The 14,746-nt window shown below is 42.3% G+C and overlaps 1 protein-coding gene across 2 annotated transcripts in view; it reads right to left on the bottom strand.

Annotated features, from left to right (window-relative positions):
• The window catches only part of LOC109641292 (forkhead box protein B1-like), a 49,041-nt gene extending 35,220 nt beyond the window's left edge, over positions 1–13,821 (bottom strand). Inside the window, exons 1-3 of one of the 2 annotated variants that reach the window (XM_069530263.1) lie at positions 13,694–13,821; positions 11,061–11,163; positions 2,603–5,786 (exon numbers count right to left, since the gene is read on the bottom strand). In XM_069530263.1, coding sequence (XP_069386364.1) covers positions 4,466–5,404 — 939 coding nt within the window. In that variant the 5' untranslated portion in view covers positions 5,405–5,786; positions 11,061–11,163; positions 13,694–13,821 and the 3' untranslated portion in view covers positions 2,603–4,465. Of the gene's footprint in view, positions 1–2,602; positions 5,787–11,060; positions 11,164–13,693 lie in introns of those variants that run through there. The other variant, XM_069530236.1, reaches the window with a different exon arrangement.
• Positions 13,822–14,746: the final 925 nt, after the last annotated feature.

Genomic DNA, 14,746 nt, shown 5'->3' with positions numbered 1-14,746 from the left:
TTACTCGTGTGTGGTCACTAAACGTGTGTGTGTGTGTGTGTGTGTGTGTATGAGTCACTAACTGACATTTTTACCGCAACAGTCGTCGTCTCTCGGCAACGCACTCAAAGACCTATATGCATTGACGGAGCACAATAGCGTTTGGCAGCGGGGAGGTGTTAACTGGCTAATCCCTCACGGCCGCTCAGACGCTGCCTGCTGCTAATTCACCGCTCGCCACAAACCGGCCAGTGTTTACACACCAGACCTCCGTCACCGAGGGAGAGGCTGACACACACAGACACACACCACACACACACACACACACACACACACACACACACACACACACAAACCTGGAACTCTGAGGTTACACACTCACTTTAAAGACACAAAAAGAAGAGATTCAGTTAATTATCTTAATATTAAACTGAAGTGATTAAACTTTATTAAACTACGAACCTGTTCACAACACTGATCTCATAAATGCAGGTGTTTTAAAAACATCTTTCCCGTCACCGGAAAACTTGCTCATGTTGACGAGCTGATGTGTCGTGATTGCAATTAACATAAATAATAATAATAACTTTATTTGAGGAGCACTTTTCAATGCAAGTAACTTTAAGTGCACATGAGGTTTTCAGCCCACAGATCTTGGAATGGCTACAGCGACACTTGACCAGAGGATCTCGGGCTGCGTCCGGGCTCGTAGGAAGATAAGCGTTCTGAAATAAAGGGAGGGGCCGGCCCATGTCTGGCTTTAAAAGTAATTAAAAGAATTCTTCACATACTCGTACTGAATTATTCCACTAGAGGGCGCACCACAGAACTCAGACCGTATAGAACTTCCAGATTAGCATTCTGCAAATAATAAAAATAAAACTCTTATCGACTCTGGAGGAGGTTCGTCGGCGGTAACGTCTGTGATCGACGTTGTCATCGTAGACGATACGTGACGTACCTGCCCCTACGCTGCCCCCTATCGCTGATGTGTGTATTGCATTATGTTGACTTCTGAGGACGAGCACAACTGACGCACCGAACTGACTCAGGTCACGTTACGTCCAACATCACGAACATGGAGACGAGCGACAACTTTTCTTTTCTCATCTTTAAACTCAGCAGCCTGAACGTTTCAAACAGAGTCGGAGACGACGAAACCTTCTTCAACTCTCTGACATCATAGCGTCGCACTGCGTCCGACAGCGCTCCATCAAGACTGACTCAGAGTCATGTGACCCACGATGAATTCTCGTTGGTCTTTTTTTAGTTACTGATTTGAACGTGTGTTACCATAGCAACAGTTGGAGCTTGGAGCGGTTCAGGTCAGACCAACGCAGCAGAAATGATTATTTGATTAATTTATTAATTAGTCGACTGGAAGAAAATCAATTGATGAAAATCAGCTGACTAATCTTGTTTCTGGGTAAAATGTGGACAACGTGGATATTTTCTAGTTGTTTGGATGAAATCTAATAAAATGTGATTTCTGAAGAAAATCATGATTATATGTGGAAGACGCAGCCGAGCAGTCGTCCTGTGATAATTCAAACCTCATCAAAGTTTTCTGTCCGTGTTTGAAATAAAACTGAGTCACTCACTTATTTTATTTCCTACATCAGGAAGCAAACGTGTCTGAAACTCATTCAATTAGTTTTAAAGACAAATGATGTGCGGCGGAGCCGAGGGTTTTTCAATGTGAAGTCTGGAATCCTGAAGTCGACTCTAATAAAAAACCGTCAAAGGTTTAATTCTTTATTTTCATCGTTTGAGACAAAGCAGACGTCGACATCAGATCAAACCGTCCAATCGGAGCCTCGAACACACTCCGATTGTTTCCATTCTCTTAACGCTGATAAAACACTGATCAGTTTGTTTAACGTTTAAATGTTCAATCCCTCTACAATGAACAGATTTTAAGATTTACTGATTTAAAAGTAGATAACAATTTGAAAAGTGAAGATGTTTGAATGAATCACAGACTGATGTTATCAGCTGATAATTGGATCATTGTTAAATAAATATGCAGAGATTTGGGATTTTTGCAGTGGTAGCTCAATAATTAATCAAGATATTAATATTTTCAAATTAATTAATAATACTCAAACTGAAGGAGCTGCCGTTATTGACGAGTGATCAGGAGACGGATCACGTGATGATGTCACAGTTTCCTGAAGTCGAAATATTTCTGCAGAAAACTTGAAAAATCTGACAAAACTGCTTCAGGACCGGATCGACTAAACTGTGAAGCTTCATGAAAAGATGTTTTTTTAAGATCTGCTGCAGAAACTAAATGTTCAGAGACGAACTGACTGACGACTGCATCAACTTAAAGTGAAGTTAAAAACAAACTCAGTTTTTATAGTTTTTCCAGTGAAGATGAAAATTTTAAATAAATAAAAAAAGTCATAAAATCTGTCGTAATATTCACAACATGAGGGGTTTTTTTTTTGGTCTCTATCGTTTTAACTGAAGTTTCATGAACAGACTCATTCACAGTGACATTGTGAGTTTTGTTGCAAATTTACAAGTTAATTATTATTCTGTCTCCTGCTGTAATAAAACCTGTCATCGCCACGGCAACCAACAACCCACCAGCTGACAGGTCCCACTGTGAAGCAGCTGATGCAGAATAAACAGTTTAAATGACGATCAGCTGATATATTCAGATCACAACCAGACCTCAACCCAGGATTTTTTTGTTTCAGGGTGTAGAGACATGTTATTAATTATTCATGTTGAATGTCTGTGTGTGTTTTTTATACATGAGTCAGTATGTTAGTTGTTTTTTTTAACCATCAACGTGCAGATGAAAAACGATTTACATTATTTTAGTTAATGTGCGTCGTCTCTTTTAAACGGGTAAACGTTAAATGTCTGTTTGATGCTTGTGTCAGAAACATGTTTAAGAAAATGTGTCCTTAGGAACTGATCTGGAGTCAGTGCAACGTGTCACAGAGAGTCTGACGCTCAGAAATATTTCAGGTGACAAACTCACACGTCCACTTTGGTTCTTGGAAGAATCTTGGATCTGCGACAGGTGGAAAATTAAATTTTATTTTCTGCTCAAGTCAAACTGTGTTTCTCTTCGAGCTGAAACTAATGATCGATTAAGTAATTGATATGAACTCATTTATTATCTTGTGAAGCGTTTACAGATTTTCCCTCTTTTACGTCGTTAAAAATAAGACACATGAAGATTAATGTACGACAGGTTCATTCAGGATGAAATTCACATGAAGATAAATTAAAAAGATAAAAACAAGTTGTGGGTTTTGTTGACGTGACGACTGAAGAAACTGAATTCATCTTTCTTGTGTTTGAACGAGATCCTGCAGCAGGAAATTAGATTTGACGGAAGATTTAACTGTTTAAAATCATGTTTGAAAGAGAAAAGAAGAAAAGTCTGTTTTATCAAACACGTGGAGATTTTTACCCGACGACAAATGTATTTATTTCAATTTCAATTTTAACCAGCGTCCAGCTGTGCACAGATGTTGTGATAATAACAGGCTCCTTCACATGTGTTTTCTCATGAAGGTTTTTTTTAATGGATGTGAATGAGCAGTCACAGCTCAGTCGTTGTTCATGTTCATGCTTTATGATTTCAGCCCAAAAGAAAAAGAGAAAAGAAAAAATTACAAACACTGAAATATTTTTCCTTTTTTCTGACGTTGAGCATCATGCAGCAAATACAAACACACAGAGAGCGGCTCGACTCCACAGCTTTCAAAAAACTTTAAATTAAACCAACACGGCTTCAGCTTCAAAACATCCAGGTTCATTTTTTAGAAAGTGCATGAGACAGTCCAGCGTTGCATTCATGGTCAAATATCTGCAGTGGGTTTTTTTTTTTAAACAGTGCAGAACCTCTGACATAAATATATGATTCAAGTCTTATTTCTTCTTCTCTGCGATTGTTCATATCCCCAAAAAATAAAAGAACTAAAAAGGAAATAAACTGCATCATTATTTGGTTTAATTAAATGCAAGTTAGCATTTTGATGAAGAATTTTCTATTGGGTTTTTTTTTTTTAATACACATTTTTAAATTAACGTCTTTTTCTTCTGTGGCAGAAAAGAAAGAACAGACGAGACAAAAGTCATTAATCTGTTTCTTTCAGTTTGAGGAGAAAAGACTGAAAAACAACAAAAGATCCGAATCATTTGTGTCCAGAGACAAAAAACTGAAGAAACAAAAAACTAAAGGAACAAAACCCTGAATCTCAACGTTTCAGTTTTTAAATCAGATCTAGAAAATAATTGAAATAAAAACTATTATTATGATGTCATGATCAATGTCTGTCGGAGGTCAGAGGTCAAGCTGCTGTTTCATCATGTGAAAACACAAACTTCAGGACGGTGCTTCTTCACGTTCTCCTCGTGTCTGAGTCCTGGAGACAAAAACTCTGCTTTGGAGAAGTTTCTAATTTTCCCTTTCACTGTTTTTATTTCATATATAAAAAGAGAAAAGTTCAGGTTCCGGTCAGTGCACCGCCACCACGGACTGCAGCGAGGCCGAGGAGGGCAGCGCCTCCCCGGGCGCGGCCGGGCTGCTCTGTCCGGTGGCAGTGTGCGGGGACGTGGGGCTCAGAGACTGGGGCGAGTTCGCGAGGAAAGCCGGGATGTGTGTGGGCAGCCCGGGCAGCCCCGCCACCGAGGCGGGCGTGGGTTTGATGGGCACCGGGATGGCGGGCAGAGTCTGTCCGCCGTGGCAGAGGGATTTGAGCGGCATGCCGTAGGCAGAGTAGTCGCTGGCCATGGAGATGGGAGCCGTGGTGTCCATCACCCCGGAGCCGTACATGTGCGGCCAGGCCGGGGTCAGCTGGTTGTGCAGCGGGTACCCGGCGGTGGAGAAGGCCGCCAGCCCGCCCGGCATCTTGTACTCTCTGGCGATGATGTTCTCGATGGCGAACGGGTGTTTGAAGCTGGACGGCTGAGACACGGAGCTCAGGTTGTATCCACCCGGCATCTGCGGGAGGTGCGCGGCGGCGTGCAGCGCGCTGAGCCGCAGCTTGGCCTGCTGCTGCAGGTAATGTGCCGCGTCCTGCGGCTTGCTGGGCGCCAGAGGGTCCGTGGCCTGCATGCTGCCCACCTTGAAGCGCTTCCTGCGCCGCAGAAAACTCCCGTTCTCAAACATGTCGCCGCAGCTCGGGTGCAGAGCCCAGAAGCTGCCCTTCCCGGGCTGGTCCGGTCTGCGCGGGATCTTGATGAAGCAGTCGTTGAAGGAGAGGTTGTGGCGCAGGGAGTTCTGCCACCGCTGCGTGTTCTCCCGGTAGTACGGGAACCGGTCCATGATGAACTTGTAAATCTCACTGAGGGGGAGCATCTTCTCCGGGCAGCTCTGGATGGCCATGGCCGTGAGGGAGATGTAGGAGTACGGAGGCTTCTGGTCGCTGTACGTGTTCCTCCCCGGACGAGGCATTATTCCGCTGAGCCGGACCGAGCCGAGCCGAGCCGGGTCAGTATCAGTTGAGTCTGCAGAAAAGAGTCGCCTCACTTTTTACAAACTTTGTCCAAACACTCCCAACTCTTCAGAAGTGCTTTGCGCACGGGAGGAGACTCGCCTGGTGTTTGGCACGCATGGTTCCGTCTTTTACGCGCAGACCTGGAGCCGCAACTCCGCCGACAAGTTGGTTGAAAAGTTGAAGAAGCAGCGGCTGGTCGCTGCTCTCCTACCCGCCTGCCTGCTGCGGGTCCCCGGCAGGTGCAGCGCGGTGTCCCGTCCTCCTCCTTCCCGCTGCTGAGCTGCGCTAAGCGGCTGCTGCCTCCTCCATGTCCCTCTGTCGGTGTGTCCCGTGTGCGGGCTGGACGGCGGTGACAGGAGCAGAAAAGACCCCCGGAGAGGAGCTTCATTAATGGGCCACTTCTCCACCATCACATGATCACAGCCAGGAGGAGGAGGAGGGGTGAGGGAGGGAGGGAGGGAGGGGTGAGGCTGGGGGACGGGGGCGCGCTATGGTTCCATTTATTTACATGAAGGCAACACGAGTCGTTTCCATTTGAAGACGCAGCGGCAAAAAGAGCCGAGAGCAGCCGAGAGGAGAGGCGTGAGTCCCGGGGTGTTTGTGTCGGCGCTGCGCTCTGTGGAGGTATGTCGGTCTGTTTGGAAACACTTTACGCACGGGGTGTGTGTGTGTGTGTGTGTGTGTGTGTGTGTGTGTGTGTGTGTGTGTTGGGGGATAAATGCATCCGCAGTTTGTTGTGTTTTAATTTCAGCTCCTCTTCTCTTCAAATCCTCATCACGAAGACAAATGATTAGAATTTACATGAAGACTAAATAAAAATAAACCTGTTGAAATCCACAGTAATTTAAACGGAACTCACGCACGTGCAGATGAGACAGTTAAACCGAATTTAACGGGATGTTCTGTGGAGGATTTTCAGTTTCTTCAGATTTTTTTTTTAAGATCTTTGTGTTTGTGAATAAAGCAAACATCCCCTAAAATAAACTTTCAATTGTTCATTATTTTAAAAGCTCACCTCTGAATCACTGCGTCTTTTATTTAACAGGATTAAACGAGCTGGTTTATTTAACTGAGACGCGTGACTGAGCATCGACCTTCATTCACACCAAGATTCATCATTAATCACAAACACAAAGATTCTTTTCACGGTTCAGTTTCACGTGTTCCATCTATTTATTTAAACTATATATGACATTGTATTTATACTTCGCATTTCTTTTAAACGTTTTATAGAAAAATATTCTTCAGAATCACAGAATTTAACAGATGATGAACGTTTATCCATGTTTTATATCTTTATCTTTCTGAACCGCACCTTGTTTTATTAATCTTGTTATATTAACATCTTAGCTATGAAACTATTATTATCAGGATAACAGTTATATTAATATAATTATAAGTAATAAACCATGAGTGGCTCTGAATGAATTTATGGGGCTGAAAGGACCCATTAGCAAGTAATTTAATTAAGTGTGAGAGTCATTAGTTAATTGTCTGTCTGATTGATTTTATGGATTTTACGAGACCAATTAATAATCAATAAACAATAAGAGAATCAAACAAATCATTTAGTTTAAAACAATTAATCCGATCTAAGACAAAGTGTTTAGTAAAAATAAATCAGTTGATGTTTGGTTTTTTAAAATTCAGTTTCACATGAGACGATTGAATGATGGAAATTAATGATGAACAGATTTAATATCCCCACGGGAGGGGGAGGGGGGGGGGGGGGGGGGGACTTACACACGTCTGACCTTTGACCTGGGAGCTGAGGATGTGAAGGAGCGTTCAGGATGCACACACATGCTCGGAAAACACAAAACACACACTCAGACACACACTCAGAGTCTAAATCACAGAGAGAAAAAATAAATCTGAATTATTGTAAATTAGAATGAATCATCAATCAACAGCATTGATTTTTATGACAGGTTCTTTTGTTTGTTGCGTTTTTTCGTTTGAGAGATTTTGCATCTTTGGTTTTGTTAATTTCATCATTTAAAACAATTCTGTGAAATTCTGTTTTTTTTTCATTTTTCAATAAAGAAAAATCTAATGAAATAAACTCTAGAAGCGTTTTTATTTTATTTCACTTTATGATAAATTCATTCATAAAATCTATTTTAAAATAAACAATGATTTCAATCAAATTAAAATATTTTTTTGACAGATTTCCAATTTATTCATAGAGTCCAGTGTGTGAGTTAAAATACATTGATATTACTCAGATTCTTACTTTGTGTATGAATTAAGGTTTTTCCTTCTCTGCATATTTTTACATTCACACAAATCATTCATATAAATATACGTGTATGTGTGTAAATATTAATGAAGATTGGAGATTAAATTTTAAGGCCTCTGTCATTGTGCCACAGTTTTATGATTGGTCACAAAGCAGCCAATCAGAGAGCACGGAGAGAAAAACACTGGAGTGAAAGACTCTTTTTATTGTAATTGGGTAAAACATGTAGTTATTATGTAATTAGTTAATAATAGTTAGAACAATAATAAGTGATTAGAACGAAACATTTATTTTGTTGTTTATTGTTTGTGTTAATATTAATTAAAATTATAAATCATATTTCTAATAATTTAATATTATAAATATTCTAAAAGTTAATTATATAAATTATAAGGAAGACGCAGTGAGTGTGTGTGTGTGTGTGTGTGCGTGTGTGTTCTAACACTGAAGAGAAATGTCATATGTTGTTTTTCTGTGTTTCAGACGTTGCAGCCACAGAAGAGTCACCAAGCTACACACACACACACACACACACACACACACACACACACACACACACACACACACACACACACACACACAGGAGTTGGGCCTCTTGCTGCCCTGAGGTTCAGTGAACACGTGTTTAAGTCAGACAACAAAACTAATAAATCAACAGACGTCTCTGTGTGAGATTCAGTATCAGACACTTGGTGTGAGAGGACTCGGCCCCCATCACCAATAACTGATCAATCAATGGATATTCTAAGGAGTGATTCCTCCCCACACTGTGTCACTGAGGATCTTTGAAGATCAGGCAGCTACAAATGAAGAGAGTGACATGAGAGAGAGAGAGAGAGAGAGAGAGAGAGAGAAAGAAAAAGAGAGAGAGAGAGTGTGTGTGTGTGTGTGTGTGAGAGTGTGTGTGTGTGTGAGAGTGTGTGTGTGTGTGTGTGTGTGTGTGTGTGTGTGTGTGTGTGTGTGTGTGTGTGTGTGTGTGTGTGTGTGTGTGTGTGTGAGAGTGTGTGTGGTCTGCCTCTTTTCTCTGAGAGCAGCTGAAGTGTTGCTGGATGATGAGGAACGTGCTGAAGTGTTTCCAACAGAGCAGCTACTCTGCATTTTAAACACACGCACACACACACACACACACACACCTATCTTTTTTAATCTGATGAGGTTGGAGTTTCAGAATAAAATCAGCGCTGGCGAATCTGTGGTTCTGCTTTGATTTATCTGATTAAAATAAAACATATATATGTTTATTAAACTTTATTTAAATTAAGAAGTTGAGTGTAAGAGTAAAACCTCACTCAGTCTCGTCTGCATCTGTCACATCTGTGTGATATAAACAACAGGAAACATCTGGATCAACACCTGCAGCTGAGACTGACTCTGGTCGACAGGCTCCACCCACCGATCACTACTGTACACACCCCAAATGATGTCATCACCACGAGATGGGTCTGAAATATTTTGTCTTTATATACAGACACTGATCGTCTTTATATACAGTCAGTGATCGTCTTTATATACAGTCAGTGATCATCTTTATTTACAGTCAGTGATCATCTTTATATACAGTCAGTGATCGTCTTTATATACAGTCAGTGATCGTCTTTATATACAGTCAGTGATCATCTTTAATTACAGTCAGTGATCATCTTTATATACAGTCAGTGATGGTCTTTATATACAGTCAGTGATCGTCTTTATATACAGTCAGTGATCATCTTTATATACAGTCAGTGATCGTCTTTATATACAGTCAGTGATCATCTTTATATACAGTCAGTGATTATCTTTATATACAGTCAGTGATCGTCTTTATATACAGTCAGTGATCATCTTTATATACAGTCAGTGATCGTCTTTATATACAGTCAGTGATCGTCTTTATATACAGTCAGTGATTATCTTTATATACAGTCAGTGATCGTCTTTATATACAGTCAGTGATCATCTTTATATACAGTCAGTGATCGTCTTTATATACAGTCAGTGATCGTCTTTATATAGTCAGTGATCATCTTTATATACAGTCAGTGATGGTCTTTATATACAGTCAGTGATCATCTTTATATACAGTCAGTGATCGTCTTTATATACAGTCAGTGATCATCTTTATATACAGTCAGTGATCGTCTTTATATACAGTCGGTGATCATCTTTATATACAGTCAGTGATCGTCTTAATATACAGTCAGTGATCATCTTTATATACAGTCACTGTCTTTATATACAGTCGGTGATCATCTTTATATACAGTCAGTGATTGTCTTTATATAGAGTCAGTGATCATCTTTATATACAGTCAGTGATCATCTTTATATAGAGTCAGTGATCATCTTTATATACAGTCAGTGATCGTCTTTATATACAGTCAGTGATGGTCTTTATATACAGTCAGTGATTATCTTTATATACAGTCAGTGATCATCTTTATATACAGTCAGTGATGGTCTTTATATACAGTCAGTGATTATCTTTATATACAGTCAGTGATCGTCTTTATATACAGTCAGTGATCATCTTTATATACAGTCAGTGATGGTCTTGTTATGTTTTTATTAAAACATATACATATTAAATTTTACAGTCGTCCATGTTGGTAACCGTTGGTAACCGTTGACGAGCTTCCGACAGCAAACATCAGATAATGAGTCTGAACCTGTGTGTGGTTAAACTCTGCTGGTGACTCATGGAGCCGCCGCCATGTTTCCAATTTGTGACGGATTAATGACGCGCCCCCGTCCCACCCCCCACCGCTGCCTCCGCAGGTTATCCAGACCCTTATTATGAAATAAATGAATGGGTGCCACTGAACGTGTCATGGCCGTTACCACCCAGCACGCTGCCTACAACCCCCCACAAACACACACACACCACTACCCCCCCACAAACACACACACACACCACTACCCCCCCACAAACACACACACACCCTCTATTAGAGCAGCTGATTTATCAGGAGGAGACGATTCACAACAACGTAAATCACTCAATTACACTGTTTAAATATGGACACACACACACACACACACACACAGCTCCTGTTCTGAAGCCAAAGTTTGACATTTTGTTCAGCGTCATCTTGGTTTGTTTTTAAAAAAATCAGAAGTAACCATATTTGGAGGAGCGAGGGGCGGAGTCTGACTGAGAGCTTGAGGACACTCCACGCCCACCTACACCTGCGACCTGCACCCATTGGATGGTAGTTGCTGTCAATCGCACGGAAACCATGCAATCACGCTTTACGGTTAATTTTAACGTAAATCAGAACAAAGTCGCTGTGAATAATCACAACTAATCAATATTCAGTTGATCCTCCCTCCTCAGAGGAAGGTCAGAGGTCAAACTCTCAGACCCGTGAGCGTCTTGAGTGTGGGATTTACCTCATGAATGTCCAAGTGTCGACGTCTCCACCGATGATCCTCAGTCTGTTCATGGTTCCATCAGCCTACAGCTCCCCTCCCCCTCCAGGTCTTCGTCAGAAACCTACACAGGAAGTCATCTCTGTTAGAAATGTCCGCTGACACATTTAAATAAAGTTCAGAACTGAAGGAGAGAGCTACAAATGTCTGTCTTTGTCCTTTGCGGTGATGAATTACAGAGGTTTTATTTTGAAAAGTTGTGAACTTGGGTCTGACTAATGAAATCTTCCGTGCAGATGAACCAGGTAGTTTGAACACAAAGTTTTCCAACTTCTCACTGCACCACAGACTGTTTATAAAAAGCTCTGCACACAAACTAGAAAAAGAGACAGAATATCGTAGAAGAGTTGAGGACGACTCACTAATGACAAGGAATAATTCTGAAGTATCTCTGGAGATATTAAAAGAAGAAGAATTCTTAAATTATACATATGTTTTATTCACGATATAGGGAGGGGAGATAAGGCAGAGACTGTTAAGATCCTTTCGTTCGTCTAATAATATCAGAAATATCTGAATGTTTGAACTAGTACAAGTTAATAATCATTCTCCTTCTTTCTTTTCACATGATAAACAGAACAGTTCAGAGCATCCACAGCTATAATTAAGGGTTTTCTTCCATTCTTGAACTTTCTTCTTCAGTGTCCTCGTCCACAGCTGGATGTCTACTTCTATGGAAGTACAGTAGAAGTAGTTGTACTTTTCAGGAGCTTGATCCATTCAGCGGATTCTGATTCTTTAATTTAAACTCAGCTCTGCTTCCACTCAACGAACAGCAAACATCATATCAGGAGGTTGTAATGATCTCCGAGGCCTGCAGGAGGCGCCAACTCTGTTCTCGATGACATTTGGACCAATCAGAACAACGACGCCGCTGCGATCACCGGTTCAATTTCCCAGCAGCCTCTCACACGGTGTCACACTCGAGTGACTGCGAGCAGGAGGCCATTACTCCAATTAAACCGCTGATTAAGCAAATCGGAGGCTGATTAGGAAACGAACGGCGTCTTCAGGAGAGATGCTAATTAGAGGAGTGATTAGTGTCTGAAGAGCGAATGAGATGCCGGCGCTCATTAAGAGTCACTTTGACAGATGATGACGGCACCGGGCCGCAAACACAGCGTCGCATCACAGCAGAGCTGCAGCCGCACAGACCTGGAGTCAGTCCTGAAACCAGACTAAAACCACACTGGAAATCAGACAGAAACCCCCCCCCCCCATCCAGACGACCTGGAGCAGACTGACGGAGCCGGAGAAAAGACGGTGAGACTGGAAACAGTCTGGAACAGTCCTGGAATCCAGACGGAGCAGAAAACCACCTGCTGCATTTTCAGGTGTGTTCGTTTGAACAGATTCAAACTGAGGCCAAAACACTGTGGACGCAAAGTTTCTACTGAAAGAAGCAAGTTCACAAACTCCTCCTCTCCTTCACTCACTTCTTCTCCTCCTTCACTCACTCACTCCTCCTCTCCTTCACTCACTTCTTCTCCTCCTTCTCTCCTTTACTCACTCCTCCTCTCCTTCACTCACTCACTCCTCCTCTCTTTACTCACTCCTTCACTCACTCACTCCTTCTCTCCTTCACTCACTCACTCCTCCTCTCCTTTACTCACTCCTTCACTCACTCACTCCTCCTCTCCTTCACTCACTTCTTCTCCTCCTTCTCTCCTTTACTCACTCACTCCTCCTCTCCTTCACTCACTCACTCACTCCTCCTCTCCTTCACTCACTCACTCCTTCTCTCCTTTACTCACTCCTTCACTCACTCACTCCTCCTCTCCTTCACTCACTTCTTCTCCTCCTTCTCTCCTTTACTCACTCCTTCTCTCCTTCACTCACTCACTCCTTCTCTACTTCACTCACTTCTTCTCCTCCTTCTCTCCTTTACTCACTCCTCCTCTCCTTTACTCACTTCTTCTCCTCCTTCTCTCCTTTACTCACTCCTTCTCTCCTTCACTCACTCACTCCTCCTCTCCTTTACTCACTCCTTCACTCCTCCTCTCCTTTACTCACTCCTTCACTCACTCACTCCTCCTCTCCTTCACTCACTTCTTCTCCTCCTTCTCTCCTTTACTCACTCCTTCTCTACTTCACTCACTTCTTCTCCTCCTTCACTCACTCACTTCTTCCCCTCCTTCTCTCCTTCACTCACTCACTCCTCCTCTCCTTTACTCTCTCCTTCACTCACTCACTCCTTCTCTCCTTCACTCACTCACTCCTCCTCTCCTTTACTCACTCCTTCACTCACTCACTCCTTCTCTCCTTCACTCACTCACTCCTCCTCTCCTTTACTCACTCCTTCACTCACTCACTCACTCACTCCTCCTCTCCTTTATTCACTCCTTCACTCACTCACTCCTCCTCTCTTTACTCACTCCTTCACTCACTCACTCCTTCTCTCCTTCACTCACTCACTCCTCCTCTCCTTTACTCACTCCTTCACTCACTCACTCCTCCTCTCCTTCACTCACTTCTTCTCCTCCTTCTCTCCTTCACTCACTCACTCCTTCTCTCCTTTACTCACTCACTCCTTCTCTCCTTCACTCGGATGTACGTCACCTGTCTTTTTAAAAACTAAGTGGCGGGAAACTCACCTGAGACTCGAGACGTGGGATTGGAATCAGAATCTCCTCCTCCTCTTCTTCTTCATCCTCCTCCTCCTCCTCCTCCTCTTCTTCCTCCTCCTCTTCTTCTTCTTCCTCATCCTCCTCCTCCTCTTCTTCCTCCTCATCCTCCTCCTCTTCCTCTTCCGCTGTGACTTCCTGCAGTCTCGTGTTCACTTCGTGTTTTTTTGAAGGTTGGAGGTAAAACCTGACCTGGACTCAGACAATGAGGAGGAAAACCTGGACTGGAAGTTAAAAACCGACCTGGAGTTTTTTTCCTCTAATTTAAATTAAATTAATTAATCAAAATTAGAAAACTACGTTTTTCAAAAAGTCAGAAATATGACACACAAACACGCCACAGACTGAAAATAAAGATGGACGACATATCTCCACTTCCTACCACCATCCCCAAATGTTTAACGTTTGGATGTTTTTGTTTGGTCCATGTTCCGTCTGCTAACATGGAGAGTTTTGTAATTGTTTACACTTCAGATAGTTCTGATCACATGTTCATGTTTCTGATCTCTTTGTTTTCCATTATTTGATGATATGAAAACAAGCCGAGACTGAGTCCGGATTGGTTGAGTGTATGTGTGGGCGGGACCTCAATGCCACGCCCCTCTCCACGATCAGTCCTCTGACTCCAATTGACGTCATCACCACAAGATGGCGGTGGTAGCGGCTTCATTCCTGGAGGAAGTGATGTGTCGTCGTCTTTGTTTACAGTCATTGATGTTCTTTATTTATATGTGAGATGTTTAAATGTCCAGAGGTCGTGATGCTTTTGGGAGGAAACCGAAAAGAGTGGAGTTTATTTATTTACTTATTTTACAAACACATTTTGCCACTTTTATCATTGTTTCTTTAAAAAAACAGATTCAGAGATCGGCGAGACTGAACCGCCGCCAATTACAGCCTGGTTTTGTTTCAGGGGTCATCACAGTTAATGACGGCATGGAGCGCCGCCGCCAGCCTCTCAAGTCCTTCACAGATAAAAGCCGTTTGGCATCTGGGCTCCGCCAGCGTCAGGACGGCTGCTTA

Source organism: Paralichthys olivaceus, chromosome 1 (genome assembly GCF_024713975.1).
Source record: "Paralichthys olivaceus isolate ysfri-2021 chromosome 1, ASM2471397v2, whole genome shotgun sequence".
NCBI classification, from domain to species: Eukaryota; Metazoa; Chordata; class Actinopteri; order Pleuronectiformes; family Paralichthyidae; genus Paralichthys; species Paralichthys olivaceus.
Note: the sequence above shows the minus strand (reverse complement) of the source record. Positions and strands in the feature narration are given on the sequence as shown.